Below are 21,186 nucleotides of genomic sequence, written 5' to 3'. Positions count from 1 at the left end.
GCTAAGAAATGAATCACACAATGCAACTCCTACTTATGAACGGAAGAAAAAGTGTTTGGCTGACCTAGAACACTGCTCTCTGCAGTCTTTTTTTATTCATAGCATTTGCAATATGTTTGCCAAACGCATGGGCAAAGCAGGGATAAAAATCACTGGTAAATGAAAATGCAGAAAGAAAGAGATGCATCAGAATTATAGCAAAAATCAATAATCAAAAGTCCCAAATTCCACCACTTCATGTTCCACTGGCTGCATTAGGAGAGTTTTCAGAAGAATGAAAAAAAGGAGACTATTTACCAGTATGGCTTCGCTTATGAACCATTAAGACATTGAAGCTAACGCAGGATAATCCACACACATCGCAATTCATCTTTCCACTGGTTGGCCGGCCACTGTCATAGGAGACAACATGTCTCTCCAACTTAATGTTTTCATATTCATTATATTCTCTTGAATAGCTGTAAGGAATTTCGGGCTCTTCTGCGTTTCCCATGGGCTCTGACTTTAAAACATTCTCATCTCTTTCGCTGTATTCATCTTTCACTTTCATTGAATCATCTGCAGGGAAGAAAATGCAAGAAATGGACAATGACTGTACTTGGAGCTATCCAAGTAGTTCAAAAAGCAGAGATCCACAGCTGATGATTAAATACCAAATGAAACTGGCGTAACGTTGTACATCTACAAAGCAAGAAAACACCATTAGGATGATCACACATTATTTGAATTCAGAACCACAGAATAAAACACATACTCACACACATAAAAATAGGTGACGGTTCAGGCTATCCAAAAAATTAGAGATAATAGATTTTAGCTAAGACTGTTCAAAGTGATCATGAAACAAACATTTTGAGCAACTCTTCTCCAGGACTGAGGGAGATGAAAGGTTCTCATATTTAGTTCTTTTTCTTTCTTTTTTTGGTGGCTATAGTTAAAAAAAGCAAGGTGATATACTCTTAGGTTTCAAGGAGAAAACACTGTTTTAATCCTTCAAATGCATCCAATTTAAGTCACTAAGATTGAAAGTTGAATAGTTTACATGGTTTTTCTGATTTTAAGCCATGCTTTGCCTCTTCACCTTCCATGTACAAGAACTGCCAAAACACGTCTTATCTCTCTGTCTCTCTTGGAACTGAAAAAGGCACAACAATGAATGTATAGGAAGCCATCAGTACTAGTGAAATGTGTTGAGAAAGATAAAAAGAAAGTAATTCTTTTTTTTTTTTTTTCCCAGAGACAGGGTCTCGCTCTGTCACCCAGGCTGGAGTGCAGTGGCTATTCACAGGTGCGATCATAGCTCCCTGCAGCCTCGAACTGCTGGGCTCAAGGGATCCTCCTGCCTCACCCTCCCGAGTAGCTGGGACTACAGGCTGGCACCACTGTACCCAACTAGGAAAAGTAATTATTTAAAGTAATCTGAGGAGCCATTTCCATTGACATAGGTAAATGGGGCTCAACCTAAGTAAGGAGAAGGATACCTGTACCAAGTTAGGGAGGACTAAACTCAAGACCCTAGAATTGTGGGACTGGGTAGGAGAGACTGCACTGAGTGGCTGACCAAGTACTGTCTTAAAAAGAGCTGTAACATAAATAAATAAAAAATTTTTAAAAGAGCCGTAATACTCTTAAGCTGAAGAACATAAGAAATGAAGAAGGCAAATTTATGTACTGACATTAACAAAACCTAAAAATTTACCTGATATAATAACAATAAACATTTGTAAGAGATTTTTCACGTATAAAATATGCTGTCCAAATCCTTATTTTTTCAAGCATTGGTCCTTCGAAATATGAAGTTGTACTTCCCCATGAGGAATCACAAATCAATGGAATGTAGGGCTGAAAGAGAATTTAGAGATCATCTAATCCAGCCCTCTTCTTTCCCAGAGGAGGAAATCTGGGAGCAGAGACTTTTTCTGGGATTTGTCCAGGGTTACGCAGCCAGTTACGAGCAGAGGTGTGACGAGAATGCTAACCTTAACTCTGAACTATCAATCACTTGGATTCGACCTCACACACTAGATGCACAAAGTCTCTGTGGCTTCTTACCAACTCTGCTCCACATCCTTCCATCAGTGGTGTAGATGTTAAAACCCAAAACAGTCTGAAAAAAAAAGATATTTTACAAAAACTACATCCCTTCCAAAAAACATCAGTAAGTGTTGCTCCTGCTGCCACACAGGAGGAAGTAGAACTGCAGCTGTGCCTGGCTTGCTGCCTTCAACCCAAGTTTCAATTTTCACTTCTATCAAGGTTACCTTTCATCTACAATAACTGTGTTTGCTTAATAGAGCAAGACAGGGCTTCACCACCATCAGAGGAGCCATGGCTGCAACGCTGTTCCACTGCTTCTCGCCACGGTTCACGGTTCACAACCTTTCACTCTTTGACTAGCAGAGACGTAGGGCTGTAGGATACAGCCAACCTATCCTGCAGTTTCCAATTTGCCCATCCTAGGCATCTGGGTTATATAGGAACGGATATCTATTTCCTACTTGGGAAGAGGTTCATTTCCTTCTTTCTCTGGACAGGTCTTGCTTGCCTTCAGATGGAATTTGTTTGCTTAAGTGTTTTTTGTTTTTTCAATTTTTTTTTTTTTTTTAAGAGAAGGATGCACCTGAGGCTTATACCCGCCTCCCTTCCTCCATCACTCCAGCTGTGGGTAACATCCCACCAAAGCTTGAGTGCTCTGCAGTTTGCATGTAGGCGTTTAAAAGAACCTCAACGGAAAATTTCAGCTACTGAAAACCAAAAACAGCAGACAGAAAGGGCCAGCAGAAAAGGATCCTTTTTCATTTTGGTTAGAAAATGTGAGTGTTACCAGACTCAGGCCACTCCATGGTCACTGAACATTAAAAAAATAGTAAGATCAATGTGCTGGATCTTTCTGAAAACAGAGGACATTAGAGAGCTGCTCCTTTCCTTAGAATTTTGGCTTTAGTAGGCCAGACCTGGAACTCAATACTACACCATCCTGGCCCAAAATCAGATCTTGGCTTTAGTCCTTTAGGACTTAGCTGTAGAGCAAGGAAGATGGTATTTGAGACCCAGGGCCATAGGGAAAGCAATAAGACTTACATGGACAGGACATTAGGGAAGTCCTCTGGACGCGTTGCAACAAAAAAGTTCTTGGTATAATTGCTGGTTTGCCTTTGGAGTCTCACCAGCTTGAGATAAACAACCTGGATGACCTCTCTGCATGGTTACTGGGGACCAGCAATTTATTGTGGTTTACCATGTGAAGGTAAACAGAGTTAGATAGTAGAATAAATTAGAATTCCAGGTATGAATGAGATTCCTAAGAGATTAGCACCTAGCCAGTAAATATAGCCCACCAAAACAGCCAGGAAAGACACCAGTCTGTTCTAATGAAGAGATTTTCATTCCAGTCCTTGGAAGATACTGGAGCAGAGGAAAGACGGGCATTCTACTGAGTACCCCTACAAAATATTAATGAGCATGTCTAAAATCAAACTTGTCATTTTTTTTTTTTGAGACAGAATCTTACTCTATTGCCCTGGCTACAGTGCCGTGGCATCAGCCTTGCTCACAACAGGCTCAAGCGATCCTCCTGCCTCAGCCTCCTGAGCAGCTGAGACTACAGGCATGCGCCACCATGCCTGGCTAATTTTTTTCTATATGTTTTTAGTCGTCCAGCTAATTTCTTTCTATTTTTTTAGTAGAGATGGGGTCTCGCTCTTGCTCAGGCTGGTCTCAAACTCCTGAGCTCAAACGATCTGCCCGCCTCTGCCTCCCAGAGTGCTAGGATTACAGGTGTGAGCCACCGTGCCTGGCCCAAATTTGTCATTTTTGAACCCAAACTTACTTCTAAATTACGACTTATTTATATTGACAAATGGCACCTCTCTTCTCCCAGTCTCCAAGTCTTAAAACTGTGAAAGCTTTTCCCTTACAATCTCCACATCAAGTCAGTCTCCAAGATCTCTCAACTCTATGTCCTTAGGCTCTCTAGACACCAACTCTTTTCCTTTCCATTTGCAATTTAGTTTAGTCTGTCATCACATCATACCTGAACTCATCCTCTCTCAACATTCCTTTCTAGACAGATTTATGACAAAGGTCATCTATGCTTACGTCCTCAATTTGGACTAAAATTCCCTCTAATCTGGCTTCTGCCTCCATAATTCACTGACACTGCTCCCTTGAAGACCATCAATAATCTCCTGATTCTAAATCCAATACCCTTTTCTATGCCATTCTTCCCAACTTCTCTGTACTCCTTGACGCTACTGACCACTATCCCTGGTTCTTCCATACTCCTATTTCTTCAGAGAAACTGTATCTCCTCTCCTTACCTTTCTGTTCTTTCGAGCTCCTTTCCTCCCTCTGTGTCCTAAATACTGTCCTTGACCTTCTTTTTTCTTTCCTCTACCCACCTCTCCTATGGCCATTTCATCCATTCTTTTTTTTTTTTTTTTTTCTCTTCTGCCCGGGCTAGAGTGAGTGCCGTGGCGTCAGCCTAGCTCACAGCAACCTCAAACTCCTGGGCTCAAGCGATTCTCCTGCCTCAGCCTCCCGAGTAGCTGGGACAGGCATGCACCACCATGCCCGGCTAATTTTTTCTATATATTTTTAGTTGTCTGATTAATTTCTTTCTATTTTTAGTAGAGACGGGGTCTCGCTCTTGCTCAGGCTGGTCTTGAACTCCTGAGCTCAAACAATCCGCCCGCCTCGGCCTCCCAGAGAGTTAGGATTACAGGCGTGAGCCACCGCGCCCGGCCATTTCATCCATTCTTAAGGCTTCAACTAGCAACTTATATGATTAAACCCCAAATATTTATCTCCAAGTATAATCTCTCTCCCCTTCTTCAGTCCTCCATTTCCTATGTATCTTCCCAGTTAATCAAAGCAGAATCCTTACAGTTATCCTTCCTTTCTCATGTCTGTGCTGCCACATTCATTCATTGGTTCTATCTTTGTACCCAATCTCCAGTCTGTTTCTCCACTCCACCATTTTGCATGCCCATTATCTAATCCTCGGACCCTGTTACCTTTCCCACGATCTGCTGTAGCCTCCACATCATCCTCCCTGCATTCTTTCTATTTCCTTTCCAGCTCATCTTGTACACTGCCACGAGATTGCTCTTCCTAAACTATAGCTCTGGTCATGTCATGGCCCTGACAAAATTCTTCAATATTCTCCACTGCCAACAAAATAAAGTCCAAACTCAGAAACGAAGAACTTAAAAGACCTTTTGAGATCTGGCCCCAACTTATCTTTGTAATGTTGATTTTGACTAATCAGATATTTTTAAACAAACAAAAGCACTTCTAAATATTCTTGGTTTTGTCCATATTATTTCCATTGCCTAAAAGGTCTTTCCCCAACATGGCTACAGGTCCAAATACTACACATCTTTTAAGGCCAAACTAATATGCTCTCTCTCCCATACTATACCTTCTCTGATTTCCCTAGCTGGAAAATAACCTGTTCCTGCCTCCTCTGAGTTACTTATAAACTCACCTTATCTCCCCTGTGGACATGTAAGCTACCCGAAGGCAGAAGCTACAAAGGTTGTTTGTGTGTGTGTGTGTGTGTGTGTGTGTGTGTGTTTAACTCGGTATTCCCTATGATACTGCTGAAACTGTAAGACCAGAGATTTTATGCTTTTAAAATAGAAATTTTGGGGCTCCCACCATAGGTCTACTAACCTGGGTGTGGGGACTGGAAATATGCATTTAAAAACATGCTCTCTAGGTAAATCTTTTGCATAATGGCATTTGAGAACCACAGCTCTAGAGTTTGACACAGTGCCCTACATAAAGTAGACGTCCAATAAATTCTTGGTACAGGAATATATCATTGCATTAGCCTCCTAACTGGCCCACAGGGTATGTGACCTCTGTTATACTACATCCTGTTGCCAGATCAACCATCCTGTAGCAATGAAACCCTTATTTAGAAATTTCAATGATTTCATTTGCTTACAGAATAAAGTCCAAACACCTTGGTGAGGCATTCAAGCACCTGTCCAAAACCTGCCCCAAGCCTATCTGATCATCTCATTTCTCAGTCTTCTTGAATCACCTTCATCTTTGCACTAGAACTTTGCTACTCAAAGTCAGGTCCTTGTACCAACACTTCTGCCATCCCCTGGAAGCTTTTTAGCAATGCAGATGCTCAGGCCTCAACCCTACTGAATCAGAATTTGCATTTTAACAAGATCCACAAGGATTCTTATACACAGTAAACTCTGAGAAGCATAGCAGCAATCTGATTTATCACAGTTCCCTAAGCTCTTATCCACCCCTTCCCATACCTTTCTATCCTCCACCACATCAATATTCTATTCAAACTTCCAGATGCAATTTAAAGGCCACTTCTTCCATGGAGTCTTCCTTGATACCCTAACTAGAAAAAAAAAAATCTGTTTCTCTGTTCTCATACACCTATTTCATTCTGCTTTATATTTAGCATGATGTAATTAACCTCTACAGATTTCCCTTTATATATAGTTGATGTGTTCATAAAACATTTCATGTAAAGCTAATAACACTGTCCCACTGACTTATGTTACATAATACATTCAGAGATGTTTATTTTTCTCTGATTTTCAGTTTTCAGTGACTGGAAACACCTGACCTATTTAATAAAGGCAGAAAGTCTTAAAGATCTGGCAACAAATACTTGAATGTACTTGGAGAACAGCCTCAAAGCATCCTGAAGTCTTTTGTAAAGTGAATAAACCTTTTGAAATGTGAATAATTCCCCATTTTGGATTTGTAAATTCTAATCTTCTTACAATATGTATCAGGTTTCTTAGACACACACCTTAAAATGATACTTAAAAAACTATCAAGAATATTCATAGGCATGAGCAAAATTTTTATTTCTCAAGTCAGGTGGTGGGTGTATGGGTGCTTGTTTTGTTATTGTTCTTTGAACTATACATGTAATTATATTTGCCTTTTTGTACATATGATCTATTTCATAGTAAAACATGTTAAAGGCTTCCTGAGTAAAGTTTTTATAATTGAACTTGTAGAGAAAAGAACAAACCAAATCACAAATTGCTGATAAAGGTAATTGCTCTATATTCCCAGAGTGGAAGGAAAGATGTCTAAATTGAATCTAACCCATAGGAAATTAGATTAAACTAAACTTGTTTCTAAAGGAGCTGCTCTGGGGTACAATTGTTCCCATCTTTGTCTATGTTCTGGAGGCCTCTTAGGAAGATGACACACACTAACACACACACCCCCCAGAGAGAATTTTGTAGGCTGAAGAGAACAAAGGTTTGGCTCACTGGGGCTGATGCACATGGTTTCATTTCCTGGGGTGATGGTTATCACATGAAAGCCTTGCACTCCAGAGTAGACATTTTTGGTTTCACCTGAGACACTGCAAAAACAATGGGTCCTGGAAAGGATCCAACATCTAAATCCTTCAGGGGCAATAGCAGTCTCAGCCAACTGTGCCTCAGTTTGTTTTTACAGGCACATAAAATGCTCGACTGGAGAGAAGAACCTATCAAAGATGGCAAACAGAACAGGCAACTTGGGTGTCTTGGATAGCATGTTATTACGAGGAATAAAAAGAGGGCTCTGAATTTCCACCCTGAACTATGAGGTCTCAGAATCCAACCCGGAGAAGGACAAAGTTTGAAGTCGTAGCCTCAGGTCTGCCAGAGAGATTGTGAAAAGGGACAAAAGATAGAGGCTGTTAGGGAAGATACAAAAGGGTGATGTTGTTTAAGTGTTTTACAAGGATCGGGGGTCATAACCGTGAAATCCTCAGCACAGGCAAAAGTCAACTGGATAACAAAGAAGCTTAATCATCTTAATGTGGCATTTTAATGATGCTACTGATTTGCTATGCCAATTCAGAGATAATGAGGCCCTAATGCTACAGATGTTCAGCCAGGCTAAAAGAAAGGGGGGGTGGGCTTTTCTAGCATGTCATTTTCTAACTATCCAATTAAACAAATTGTGAAAGCATCTAAATAGTTTACCAGGTTTTGACAGCTGTTAATAGGATTTAGAAGCTTGAAGCACTAAAGAGCAAAATGGGAGATATATGTATTGTAGGTATTTAGTCTACAGAGTTTGTTGCTATCACCCAATCTAGCACAGATGAACCAGAACAATTTTCTTTATAAAATTAATGTGTATACATCTTTCCCACAATGACCTCTTTGCATTAGGAACAAGAACACTAAAATGATGGGTCATTTTCTATTTTACAATTTTGTGTACAAAACAATGAGAAAGAAAAACCTATGATATTTTGAGAACCAAAGAATAAGAGAAGTTTTAGTATTTGCTAACCAGTAAAATTATAAAGCTTCCATACAAACTAAACTTTTGGTCGTTGATTTACAGAATCCATTATGTTTTCTTTTTTGTCTTCTTTTAAAATTTAAAAGGATAGATATCTACTAATTTTAAAAATGACTATTTTAAAATTAGGAAAAAACTGGAAAAGGTGAATCAAACTAATAAATATAAGATTAATATGTCAATAGCAATGAAATAAGAGATAACAAATTTGGATAATATTCTATTGGTTTAGGTTCTCATTAAAACATATTCTCAGCAGACTTTAAAATTTGCCCTTAAAGAATGGAAACTGTTAATTAGTAAACCATGCCACTTCAAATGCAAGAGCATTAGCATGAAAATATGAAAAAGTTTTAGCTGCAAAGGAACCACTCTCAATTTTACTAATAACATTAATTTCTGTCTTATTATTTGACTATCAAATAGCTCATTTATTGGCATAATAATAAAAATAATTTTGTTTAATAATTTCAGTGCAATTCTTTGCTTCCCCAATAAAACAAGAGGATATTTACTACTTTGAACAACAGGAATACACTACACATCAGCATAGTGAGGTTCTAGCGGTTCAGCTAGGCTAAGGCTCAAATGCCAGGGGCCAGGTGCAAGTCTTTATCTAGAATTGTGAGGACTAAAGGACATGATGTGAGAAAGTTCTTTCTAAACAATACACCAGTCTACAAATATATTGTTTCATTTCTGCCCATTATAACTGTTAACTTTTTCTATTGATTATTTTAATCTATGCATTAATATTAAATACTTTCATATATTTCTGAGAAATAACTGCTATCCATTAAAATATAATAGATGAAAACACATTTAAAGAGGCTGAAGTTTTGAAGTTTTAGATGTTGCCTAAACATACTAAAGTATGCACCTGGTAGAAATTTCATTTATAAATCCAGAAGAAAAAAACTTCCTTTTCATTTAAAACTCTCTTGCATAGAATATTCATGCTATCTTCTTTAAAAAAAAAACAGCATTCAATAAAACAATTTAAAGCATGTTAAAATATAATTTTTAGAAAAATTAAAAAATTGCCATCCAAGTACAATTCAATTGGCTAAAAACATTCTGACTGTCACAGTACCAAAGTCAGGATCACAGGTAAAGGAAGGAATGAAAATGTCTTTTATATCCAGAACATAAGTAGTTCTTGGTGTTTACAGTATGTGTTGTGTTATATGGCAGTTAACATGTTTATTTCTCATGTAGATTAGGAGTATTTTCATGTCAGGGACCAGGTTTTAACAATATTTGTGTCCCCAGAACCCATCAGAGGGCCCAGTTACTTTAGGAATTGAATGAATGAATGAATGAATGAATGAACTCCTTGGGCAGCCTGAACCAATTTAGTGACAGTAACCAGGCCAGGCAGGGAAAAAGAAGGAGTAAGTCAATGAGGAAAACACACCCCTAGCTTGTCTACAACGTTCTGACGCTGACATGTAGTATGTGAAATTTCTCCTTCTCATACATCAGAATAAGGCCCACGCCCCACAGGGATAACCAGTTCTCCACTTGACTTATTTGCCCCCCGTAATCTGGCTTCTCACCCTCCTGCTCCACCACTTTGCAGTCGGATGCCACTGGCCAGTCCCTGCTTTTTGATCACTTCCCTTAGCTCGATTCTTTGCTGGTTCGATTCCTACCTGACGTATTTATTTATTTTCTGTGTGTACTTCTCTTTCTCTGTCTCCTAGATGTAAGTGATCTCCAGGGGCCTGTTACTTGGAACTTGTGCCTTTTCACTTTACTACTTTCCTGATCCAGCTTTGTACTGTTGACTCTCAAGTCTGTATTTCTAATAGACCTCTCTACTGAGCCCCAGACATATACTTCCAATCACTTTCTGGATTTCCTACACTTATTTCACACTCACCAAGTTTGCTAGTTTTCACACTCACCAAACTAGTTTATTATCTCTTTTGTTTCTTCTTCCTTTCCAAATCTACTCCTCCTATAATATACCCCATTTTCCCTTCTACATAGTGGCCGCTTGATGTCAATGTCCGTGTATTATTCTGCTTGTACCCTCAGCACTTAGCACCATGCTTGGTGCAGAGCTCAGTGACTGCTCACCAAATAAACAGAAGGAAGGAAGGAAGAAAAGAAGGCAAAAAGAAAGAAAGGAAGGAGTGAACAATTATTCTGTTCGTTGCTTTGAGTACAAAATTAGGGTTGACGGTGTTTAAAAAAATTACACAGATTGCAATTTTGCCTAAAGCCAGCTCATTAGCCAAGAGTAGAAGGAAACAATAAACTGTATTTCTAACTTAAGGAATATCAATCAGACCCAAAGGGTATGAAGGATTTTTGGAGGAGAAGGAAATGAGTATAAGGATTAAGAATTAGAAGATTCTTGTTCTTTTTAACATTAATCAAAATAAAATATATAAAAATAATATAAGATTTACCATCTGTAACATATTATTTAGACTTTCATCTCTCTCTGCTTCCTCCCTTCTTCCCTCTCTGGTTTTCAAATAATGGAATTAGAGTACTGAGAAATAGTGGAAGAAAACTCAGCACTGACTTCTCCTAGGTGAATTTACAACATTAAAAGCCCACAGGGAATAAGCTCTCTTGTCATTGGAACATCTTCATCCCTGAGGGTGAAGTATAACAACTGCATAACAGATACCCAGTAACATACTTTAAGGCTGTAACCAAAGACGCATCCCAGCTCTACCAGAAACTGTGGAGGGAATATTGTCTGGCAGAATAAAACTAGAATAGAATCTAGCCAACAAACTGGAGTACATGTCCCTTCTTTTTCAAATGGCAATTTCTAATGATCACAAATAGAGAGGTTTCTACTAATAGTATTCAAATAATATCAGAATGGGTACTGATAATTACAGGGAAGGGAAAATATGATATTTAACTCTTATTTTTTCCACTGAAAATAGATTTGAATGCCTTTTTCTGAAAAAAAAAGTTCCTGGCAAAAGAGTACGGGCTTTGTGGTAAGATAGAACCTTGGTTGAAGGCTGCACTAACTAGCTGTGAGACATTTGACTTTTGTGAATTTTCTCATTTGTGCAAAAATGATAATATCTACACCTAACAGGGTTGTTACAGTAATGAAATTAAGTATAATAATGTATATAAAGGAATAGCATAGTAGTAGCTGACACATATGTTCATGACCTTAAGCTAGGCAAATATTTCTTAGATATGACACCAAAAACATGATTCATAAATGAAAACATCTTATAACTTAATAGTATGACAAATAATCCAACTTACAAATGCACAAAAGATTTGAATCAAGATTTCTTTTTTTTTTTTTTTTTGAGACAGAGTCTCACTCTGTCACGCTGGGTAGAGTGCAGTGGTGTCATCACAGCTCACCACAACCTCAAACTCCTGGGCTCAAGCAATCCTCCTGCCTCAGCTTCCCGAGTAGATGGGACTACAGGCACACTACAGAGCCCAGCTAACTTTTTCTATTTTTGGTAGAGATGGGGTCTCCCTCTTGCTCAGGCTGGTCTTGAACTCCTGAGCTCAAGCGATCCTCCCCGCTTGGCCTCCCAGAGTGGCCAAAGAAATGCAAATTAAAGCCACAGTGAGATACTACTTCACACCTTCTGGAATGGCTATTATCAAAAAGACACACAATCATGAGTGTGGGCAAGGCTGTGAAGAACAATGGAACCCTTATCCATTGCTGGTGGGAATGAAAAATGGTGCAGCCATTTGGAAAACAGTTTGGCTGTATGGTAGACAGCTTTCTAAAATGGCTCCCAATGATCTCAGCCGCCTAGTATTCACACCCTTGTGTAATCTTCTCCCCTTGACTATGGGCTAGACCTAGGTGAATTGCTTCTGATGAATAGAACATGGCAAAAGTGATGGAAGGTGTCACTTCTGTGCTTAGATTACAAAAGACTGTGACTTCCATCTTGTCTGCAGTCTCTCTCTCTGTCTCTGGTGCTTCTCTGATGAAATAAGCTGGAGAGCCGACATGGCCAGGAACTAAAGGCAGTGTCTGGCCAACCTTCAGTGAGGAAATGAGGCCCTCAGTTTAACAACCCTCAGGAAATAAATTCTGACAACCACCGCATGAGTGGGTCTGGAAGCTGATCCTTCCCTAGTCAATCCTTTGGATGAGACCACAACCCCCCAGGTCGCTATCTTGATTGATTGCAGCCCTGGGAGAATCTCTGAAGCAGATGACCCACATGTGCTGGGCCCGTATTCTTGAGAGGACATGTTTGTATCATTTTAAGCTGCTAAAGTTTGGGGTAATTTGTTACACAGCAATCAATAACTAATATAGGTAGTTTCTTACAAAATTAAACATAAATTTACCACACAACTCAACAATTCCACTCCTAGGTACTACTTAAAAGCAATGAAAACATATGTCTATATAAAGACTTGTATGTAAATGTTCATAGCAGCACCATTCATAACAGTCAAAAAACACAAACAATCTGAATGTCCATCAACCAGTGAATTAATAAACAAAATGTACCATATCGATGCAATGGAGCACTATTCAGAAATAAAAAGAAACAAACTATCAATACATGCAGCAACACAGATGAACTTCAAAAACACTACGCTAAGTAAAAGAAACCAGAAGCAAAAAAACTACATATTGTATTATTCTATTTATGTGAAATGTCCAGAAATAGTAAAACTGTAGAGACAGAAATAAGATCAGTGGTTGCCTGAGGCTGGAGGTAAGAATGGGGATTAATTGCCAACAGGCACAAGGGGTCTTTTTAGGGTGATGGAAATGTTCTAAAATGTGGTAGTTGCACAACTTGGTAGATTTACTAAAAAAAGTCATTGAATTGAACACTTAAAGGTATGTAAATTATAACCACATTAAAGCTATTTAAAAAAGAAGAAATCTATACAGAAAAAAAAAAGAACTCAAAACAAAACTGACAGCTAGCTATCCTGATACTGACACTGTCTGAAAAGGGGAGAGTTTGGCTATCCATTCGCCAACTTCTATAAAAAGCATCTTGACAAGAGTAGTTTTTGAGCTATCATTACTCCCATATGACAAATGCTCATAAGATTATCTTTAACTCCTTTTGTTCCTGTGTAACTGATTTCATGCCCTTTCAATATAGTTAACAAGAATAGTTGGTTAAAAAATACAAGGTGCATCTGCTACTTGGCAGTAGAAAAGGAGGATAAAACAATCAAGTGTCAAAGAGTTGGCCTGATAGGACATCTCCCATACTCAGTTATTTTATTATCAATTTCAGAAAAATACTTAACTACTAAGGTTTGCTGTCTTTCTAAATTGTGCTAAAATCCATAAGGATCCAGACTTTCTAACTGTATTACTTCTTTGTCATAGTTTGTGCTTTTATGGACCATACTATCTCACTTCCTATTCTGTTAATAATTTAGTGTGCTTTGCTAGGCTCTGATTATTAATTAGCTAATGAGCACTATCTCTGACCTACAAGGCATTAGTATAAATGCACATAGGGAAGTCCTCTGAGGGTTTACTCAGGGATGTGAGAGTTCTCTCACTAGATAAAAGAAGAAAAGACAGAATTATCATTTCTATTCGGTCTCAGAGAGAGAACTAGTACAACCTGAAGGATTGGAACTAGAATATCAAGCTGATGGTAGGTAAGGAAGAGGTCATATAAAAATGCCAGAGATAGTTCTGGGCTCCAAACAATGAAAAGAGGTAATAATGGACCATAAATTGTGTCCAAGTTTTGGTGGATGGGAAGTATGGCCACAAGCCTAGACTGATGTAAGAGAAGTTAATAAAGAGCCTTTTCTATTTTCTCTAGGGCTGCTATAAATTTCCTTGGGAGGTAACAAAGGACAACAAAAGCATGGCTGAGATTTCTGCTCCTGTAGACGCAGGTGCAGAAAAGGCTGGTTCTAACAAATCTTGTCAATGTCTTTAATGCCACCAGACTGATGAATATAGTGAAATATTTATCATGATCCCATTTTTATGTATTCGGTTGACATAATTAACAAATCTATTAAGGGTAAGGTCACAAATTATTTTTAATAATTAGACCATGGGTCTCCATATGTTACTGTTTAGACAGCATCACCCACTGCTGAATACAGTTTTCAAGATTGTCATTCCTGCAACCTCAAATCTAGATCCAACTGCAGTCGGTTAAAGCAGATTTCAAGAAGGCAGCTAAATGAGAAAACATCTGGATGTACCAGTCAAAATGAGAGAAAGGTCACATGTTAAACCCAGATAATCTTGTTTATTGGTGTTTGAAGGTTATACACCAAGGGCTGGATTACCAGGGTCCTCCTTTAGGCCTGGCTCTGACATCTTCATTCATCTGCTGCGTGATGTGTGACACTTTAGAATCCAAAGCTTTAAAACTACTGTGCTGTCAGTCACTTCCAATGTAATTTTCCTAACTCTAAGCTTGAAAACTGTGTCAATCTATTGCCAGACTGCTGATTAGATCCTGGAAGAAACTACATAACAGAATCGTTAGGGGTAGATGATGTCTATTCTTTTAAAAATTGTTTTCCAAATTTCTATCCAACATTTTTCTATGCATGAAGCACTTTAAATTTTCCCCATTAAAATTAAGAAAAAGGAAAGGCTTTGAAATAAGCAAGGAATGAAATTAAAAGATTGCCCTAGGATAGATTTCAGGACAGTGACAAAGAAGGAGGGATTGTGTCTATGTCATGATTTTTCATAATTAGTATACATTCTTTTATATACAAACAACTAAACCAAAATTGTTTATGTTGGAAACAATTCTACAGACCAATATTTGTGAAACCATTGTGAAAACAGCAAAGTCAAGAGCCTTAAGACTTTGTATGCTTTGATCAGATCTTTTTAATCTTTTTTGGGTTGTGGACCTCTTTGAGAACTATATATATTCTTTACCCAGAAAAATGTACACATGCCCTTAAACACAAAATTTCACATACTGTTGAGAGATTTCTCAAACCCTGAAATCTCAGGTTGAAAATCTCTGCCTTGGGCTCTTAAATAGGCGCAGGCATAAATTGAAGGTTCCTCTGTGCTATACTTTGTATACTTTATATAACAGTGGTTGACATTCAAACTTTTTGCTTAAGTACCTGGAAAAGAATTTTGAAAAATTATGCTCCTCCCTTATGCACAGTGGACAATAAATAGATATTAAGTTGACATCTACAATCTTTCATGAGCTTAAATATTCTTAAACAAAAACATACTATTTATTTATTATAAATGATTATTTAAACTGTTAATACATCCTTTCAAATGTAGCCATTAGAATATAAATATTAGTTATTTGATTTACTCCATCATGAATTTAGAAATACATAATCTTTTCCAAAAACTTGGAAAATTTCTCCTTGAATTTCTATTTCCATTTAACTTTCCCCATAGAATTTTATCCTGATGTACTACTCTTAAATGCTTGTCTTCTATTGCTCATTCCATTATGTGTCTCTGCAGCAAAAAACCCCGTATCAAAATAAAGTTATTTTTGTTACCATAAAGTACTATGTGTCAAAAATTTCTTCTGGATTGAATTATCGTTACAATTATTAGCATACTGTTGATTAAAACAATATAGGGAGGCTGGGCGCGGTGGCTCATGCCTATAATCCTAGCTCTCTGGGAGGCCGAGGCGGGCGGATTGTTTGAGCTCAGGAGTTCAAAACCAGCCTGAGCAAGAGCGAGACCCCGTCTCTACTAAAAATGAAAGAAATTAATTGGACAACTAAAAATATATAGAAAAAATTAGCCGGGCATGGTGGCGCATGCCTGTAGTCCCAGCTACTCGGGAGGCTGAGGCAGGAGGATCGCTTGAGCCCAGGAGTTTGAGGTTGCTGTGAGCTAGGATGACGCCACGGCACTCTACCAGGGCAACAGAGTGAGACTCTGTCTCAAAAGAAAAAAAAAACAATATAGGGATATTATAATTCTTGATCAATAATTATCAAATATAAAAAATAAAATTGATAGCTGGGCACAGTGGCTCATGTCTTTAATCCTAGTACTTTGGGAGGCCAAGGTGGGAGGATGGCTTGAGCCCAGGAGTTTGAGGTTGCAGTGAGCTATGATCGAGCCAATGCAGTCTAGCCTGGGTGAGACAGTGAAACCCTGTCTCAAAAAATAAAAATAAATGTAAAAAATTTAAAAAATAAAAAGTAAAATTTATTGGGAATGTATCTTAATTAGAAGGATGGAAGGGAAATAATTTATGAAAATTTGATTAAAGAAATTATCTAATTGACCCTTTGGCATCCTGGAAGTACCTTAGGGATGGGTGAGAGATGGTCTCTGTTATAAAGTGGGAAAGGATCATTGTGAGAGGGGAGGTGGGAAAGAAGAAACTCAATGGCGGGAGTCTTCTAAGGCAGGTCAGTTTCAGGAAGAGAACATGCTGAAGTTGAGGACCTGAAAATTGATTCTCCTAAAATTATCCATCCCCATGCAATCCTTGGAAAGTCTTCCCAGTGTGTGAAGAACATTGCTAAAAAGAGATCCTATTGCCAAAATGTACTCACATACTCTTCTCTACTTTAATCAACCAACAATTATTTAGTGAGCACTTGTGAATGATGCAGGGAATGAATGGGTGAATGGATGGTTGGGTGGAAAGGCAGAAAGAAAACCGGATACATGCTGAGCCTTTACTATATTTCCAGAACTCTGGTATAAAAGAAGAACACAACTATAAGTCATTGTCCTTGCCATGTCTTTGGGACACAGTCAAGTACAGTAAGACCCTGCCACAACACAATACATACAAATCTGGCTATATCAAGATTGGTGGTTGCCTCCAGTTGTCCACTCCTCCCCGGTTCTCAGACCAGAGCAAGCTAAAGTTCTGATGTTATGGGAATGAGTAGGAAGTAACTGCCTCATGATCATTCGGGACTTTTTAATATATGGTCAGTTGTGTCCAGTGTAAGCTTCACCGTTGTTGCTTTGCGCTTTTTGTAACAGTATGTACCAAAAACCACTATACTTCATTAACTTTACAGTAATGTGACTCTCATATTTTACAAAATAAAATTTCTGGATCCTATCTACTATGTTGCAGAGAGATCTCTACTCTTATCATCTCCAACATTGTCCTTCATGCAAATTACCAAAAAAAAAAAAAAAAATCCCTCTGGGCTGGCAACTTACAGAAACTCCCCGGTGAGCCAGGGCAGGATTGTGTTCAGTTCTCAGTCCAGTGGTGTGCTGGTAAACGCTTGACAGCCAGCTTGGTGTGGGGTGGGGGGCCTTATTTGTAGCATTTGTTGACTATGGTGGTAAAAGTTCTCCACCATGGCCACTTTCAAGCTTCCAAAGTGAAGTCAGCCCGCTCACAAAATTCCTGAAAACTTAACAAGCGACTGCGAGCTGGCTCTGGCACACCACTGGGACTTGTCATTTCTCCCTTGGCAAGGTGCCTCCATGTAGTTATCAAACTGCACCAGGGGACACAGTGGCTCAGGTCGCAATGCCTGGCGCCAAACTTTGAGCAACAGAACTCATTTGGCAAGAGAAGCTGCTGTGGCACATAAGGGTGTTTCACGTATTCTGTTAATGCAGCCGGAAGGAGGCACCAACACTACTGCTCCACAGATAAGTCAAAGCAGAAAAAAAAAGGGGGGAAAAACTCTCCAGGGGATCCGGATCACTGACAATGGGCAGATCTTTTTTTCTGTTAACCACTACAATTGTCCATTCCTCTTCTGCAGAAGCCAAACATACATTTCTTTTAATTTTCTGCGCTACGCTACTTGGTTAAGAAAAAACATCCAGAAATGTTTTTTGTTCAAAGGATTCAAGGAACGATGTCTTGGTTTTATCACCAACAGAACTTACCCGTTTGACACAGTACAAGCTGTAAAGCTCTGCCCATGGTGAGCACTTAACAGAAATCCCCTGTGAGTGAACTTCTGCAGCAAAGCACTGCAGATTTTGTAAGATAACCCCTGCATCCCATGAGTGACAGGTCTTGATCCGGGCTTGAGAGATGTAATATTTTGATAAAAAACTGCACTTCCTTTTGAAGCACGTATTTGCGTGTGCTGAGCAGTACCGCCGGAGCCTCAGCGAGCACCCAGGCGAGGCTGACTTGGTTTCTCCCAGCTTGCTCCAGCCACCGTCCTTCACACATCTAAATGTGGCAGTAATTAGCATCCATAAACCGCACGTGCGGCTTTTTTTTCTTTCAGAAGCATCAAAGTAGTTTGTGCTTCTTATAAGCACAAAAAAAGTTGTACACCTCAAAAGAGATTGATATTATGCCATGGAAAGCTACTGAAGATGGGAACTACATAGCCTACGAGGGGAAGAATTATTCTTTCAGCAAACTTTCTAATTCAAGTTCTTATCTTTGATCTAAGCATCTACACTGTACAAGGTGTCACAATGGAGAAAAGTTGAAGCCTTTCAAAAAATGATTAAATTCGACTTTTCTCATGGAATCAGGCAAGACCTATAACCCTTAGAGCAGTGATCCCCAACCTTTTTGGCCCTAGGGACTACTTTCATGGAAGACAATTTTTCCATAAACCGCGGTTGGGGGTAGGGAGGGAGGCAGAGCTCAGGTGGGTGATGCGAGCGATGGGGACAGGAGCGGCTGTAAATACAGATGAAGCTCACTCACCCGCTGCTCACCTCCTGCTGTGCACACCCGCCCCATTCTTCCCAAGTTTCATGGAAGACAATTTTTCCACAGGTAGGGGTGGGTTGGGAGGCAGTGGAGCTCTGCAGCCCGGTTCCTAACAGGCCTAGGGACTGGTTGGGGACCACAGTCTTAGAGGACAGAAGTAATTAAATACATACACTGACACCACTGTACAATTAATTAAAAAGAAATCTATTTCATGATGGATATCAGGTGTATTGGATATTCAGTTGTACAGAGTCAAGAGATGATGGGTATAGTGTGCTGAATAGTGTCCCTCCAAAATTCATGTATGCCTGGAGCCTCAGAATGTGACTTTATTTGGAAATAGGGTCTTTGTAGATGTAGTTAGTTAGGATGAGGTCACACTGGATTAGAGTGGGCCCTAAATCCAACAACCAGTGTCCCTAAAAGAGGAGAGGAAATATAGATATACACAGGGAATGAAGCCGTGTGATGACAGATCCAGAGAAAGGAGTGATGCTGCCACAAGCCAAGGAACACCAAGAATTGCTGGGAGCCCCCAGAAGCTAGAAGGGCAAGGAAGGACTCTTCCCTGGAGCCTTAGGGGGAGCACGGTCCTGCTGACACCTTGATTTCAGACTTCCAGCCTTCAGAACTGTGAGAGAATAAATTTTAAGTCACCCAGTTTGTGGTAATTTGTTATGAAAGTCCTGGAAAACCAGTGCAAAGGCTAAACAGGCGTTGTTGATGGGTATCGAGGTACATTGTGTACTTTTTGCCCCTACAACAGCTCTAGAACAAACAGCTGGTGTAAGAAAGAGATGGTGGCTGATAGGGGCTGCTGAAAATGGGTGCCAATAGGGTATTAAATGCAGGGGACCTGCAGCCAAACTTATATTCCCCAATTATTCAAAGAGGAAAAATAATGCCATTGACAAATGCATGTAGAATCACACCCACATAACGTATATGCTCGCGGAACATGGAGAATCTCTCCTTCCATTTTCTAAGTGGAAAATGGCAAAGATGGGAATCCGATTTCAGAGGACGAAGAAAGACTGAAACAAAAAGCTGTGAGGGTTCTACCTTACTCACCCCACCTGTAACTCCATGCCTTTTCTACAGGGCTTCGCTGGGATGACAGTTCAGCATGTCATGTCTCTTCCCTACCTAGCTAATATCCCTGGGTACACTGATGTGAAACACACCTTATCTCCAGCCTTCTCACTCAGAGGCTTTTATTTTATTGTGTTCTTCTGTGATCACTGGCCAGATAAAGCAACAGGGACATTCTTTCTCATGAGATGTTCTAATAATGCTTTAAATTCTGCTCTTCACATCACAGTATCTCGCTGACATTTTAGATCCAAGAGGAAGGTCCCAATGTCTTCTATATTCAGTAAAGTGCCTATGATACTGCCAGCACTCACTGGGGCTAAACAAAAATAAAAACTGAGGATCCCCGGGTTATTTCCTACTGCTCAAGACTGAAGTCTGAAGACAGCTATAGTTGGTCATTAAGAGGAGGAAAAATAACAATTGTTCAAAGGAGGTGATGACCAGGCTGGAAAAAGAACTTTGAACCTCTTCATTTCTGTGCTTTTCAATCTGGTTGGATTATATATACCACTTGATAGGTAAGTATTCTTAGAAAGATGTAAGTGTGGGTTACTAGGCCTCTTTTTTTAAATCAAAAAGTTTATAATGTAAGGGGGCAAAAATTTGTCATGCACAATCACAATTTTAGATAGAATATAATTAGGTGCAGGCCTGGCGCGGTGGCTCACACCTGTAATCCTAGCACTCTGGGAGGCTTGCTTGAGGTCAGGAGTTCAAGATCAGGCTGAGCAAGAGTGAGACCCTCTACTATAGAGTCTCTACTATAAATAGAAAGAAATTAGCCAAACAACTAAAAATAGAAAAAAAAGTAGCCGGGCATGGTGGCGCATGCCCGTAGTCCCAGCTACCCGGGAGGCTGAGGCAGGAGGATTGCTTGAGCCCAGGAGTTTGAGGTTGCTGTGAGCTAGGCTGATGCCACGGCACTCAAGCCCAGGCAAGAGAGTGAGACTCTGTCTCAAAAAAAAAAAGAAATTGCAGCAGAGATTATATGGCCTACAAAGCCTGAGTTATTTAATGTCCAGCCTTTACAGGAAAAGTTTGCCAACACCTACACTAGACTTCTGGGAATATATTGTAAAAAATTACCACAATGTCTGTGAGGTGGGAAACAAGTGGATTTATTTAAATATTAATACTTTTTAAAAGTTTTTTCCAAATATTTTTATTTTGTTTTTCAAACAAC

At 39.3% G+C, this 21,186-nt stretch overlaps 1 protein-coding gene across 1 annotated transcript in view; it reads right to left on the bottom strand.

Annotated features, from left to right (window-relative positions):
- LOC105822774 (zinc finger protein Aiolos-like) overlaps positions 1-21,186 on the bottom strand; it is a 76,321-nt gene that overhangs the window by 13,839 nt on the left and 41,296 nt on the right. Inside the window, exon 4 of the mRNA XM_012659810.1 lies at positions 298-558. Coding sequence (XP_012515264.1) covers positions 298-558 — 261 coding nt within the window. The remainder of the gene's footprint in view (positions 1-297; positions 559-21,186) is intronic.

This window comes from Propithecus coquereli, unplaced genomic scaffold, assembly GCF_000956105.1.
Source record: "Propithecus coquereli isolate 6110/MARCELLA unplaced genomic scaffold, Pcoq_1.0 Scaffold119, whole genome shotgun sequence".
Classification (NCBI taxonomy): domain Eukaryota; kingdom Metazoa; phylum Chordata; class Mammalia; order Primates; family Indriidae; genus Propithecus; species Propithecus coquereli.
Note: the sequence above shows the minus strand (reverse complement) of the source record. Positions and strands in the feature narration are given on the sequence as shown.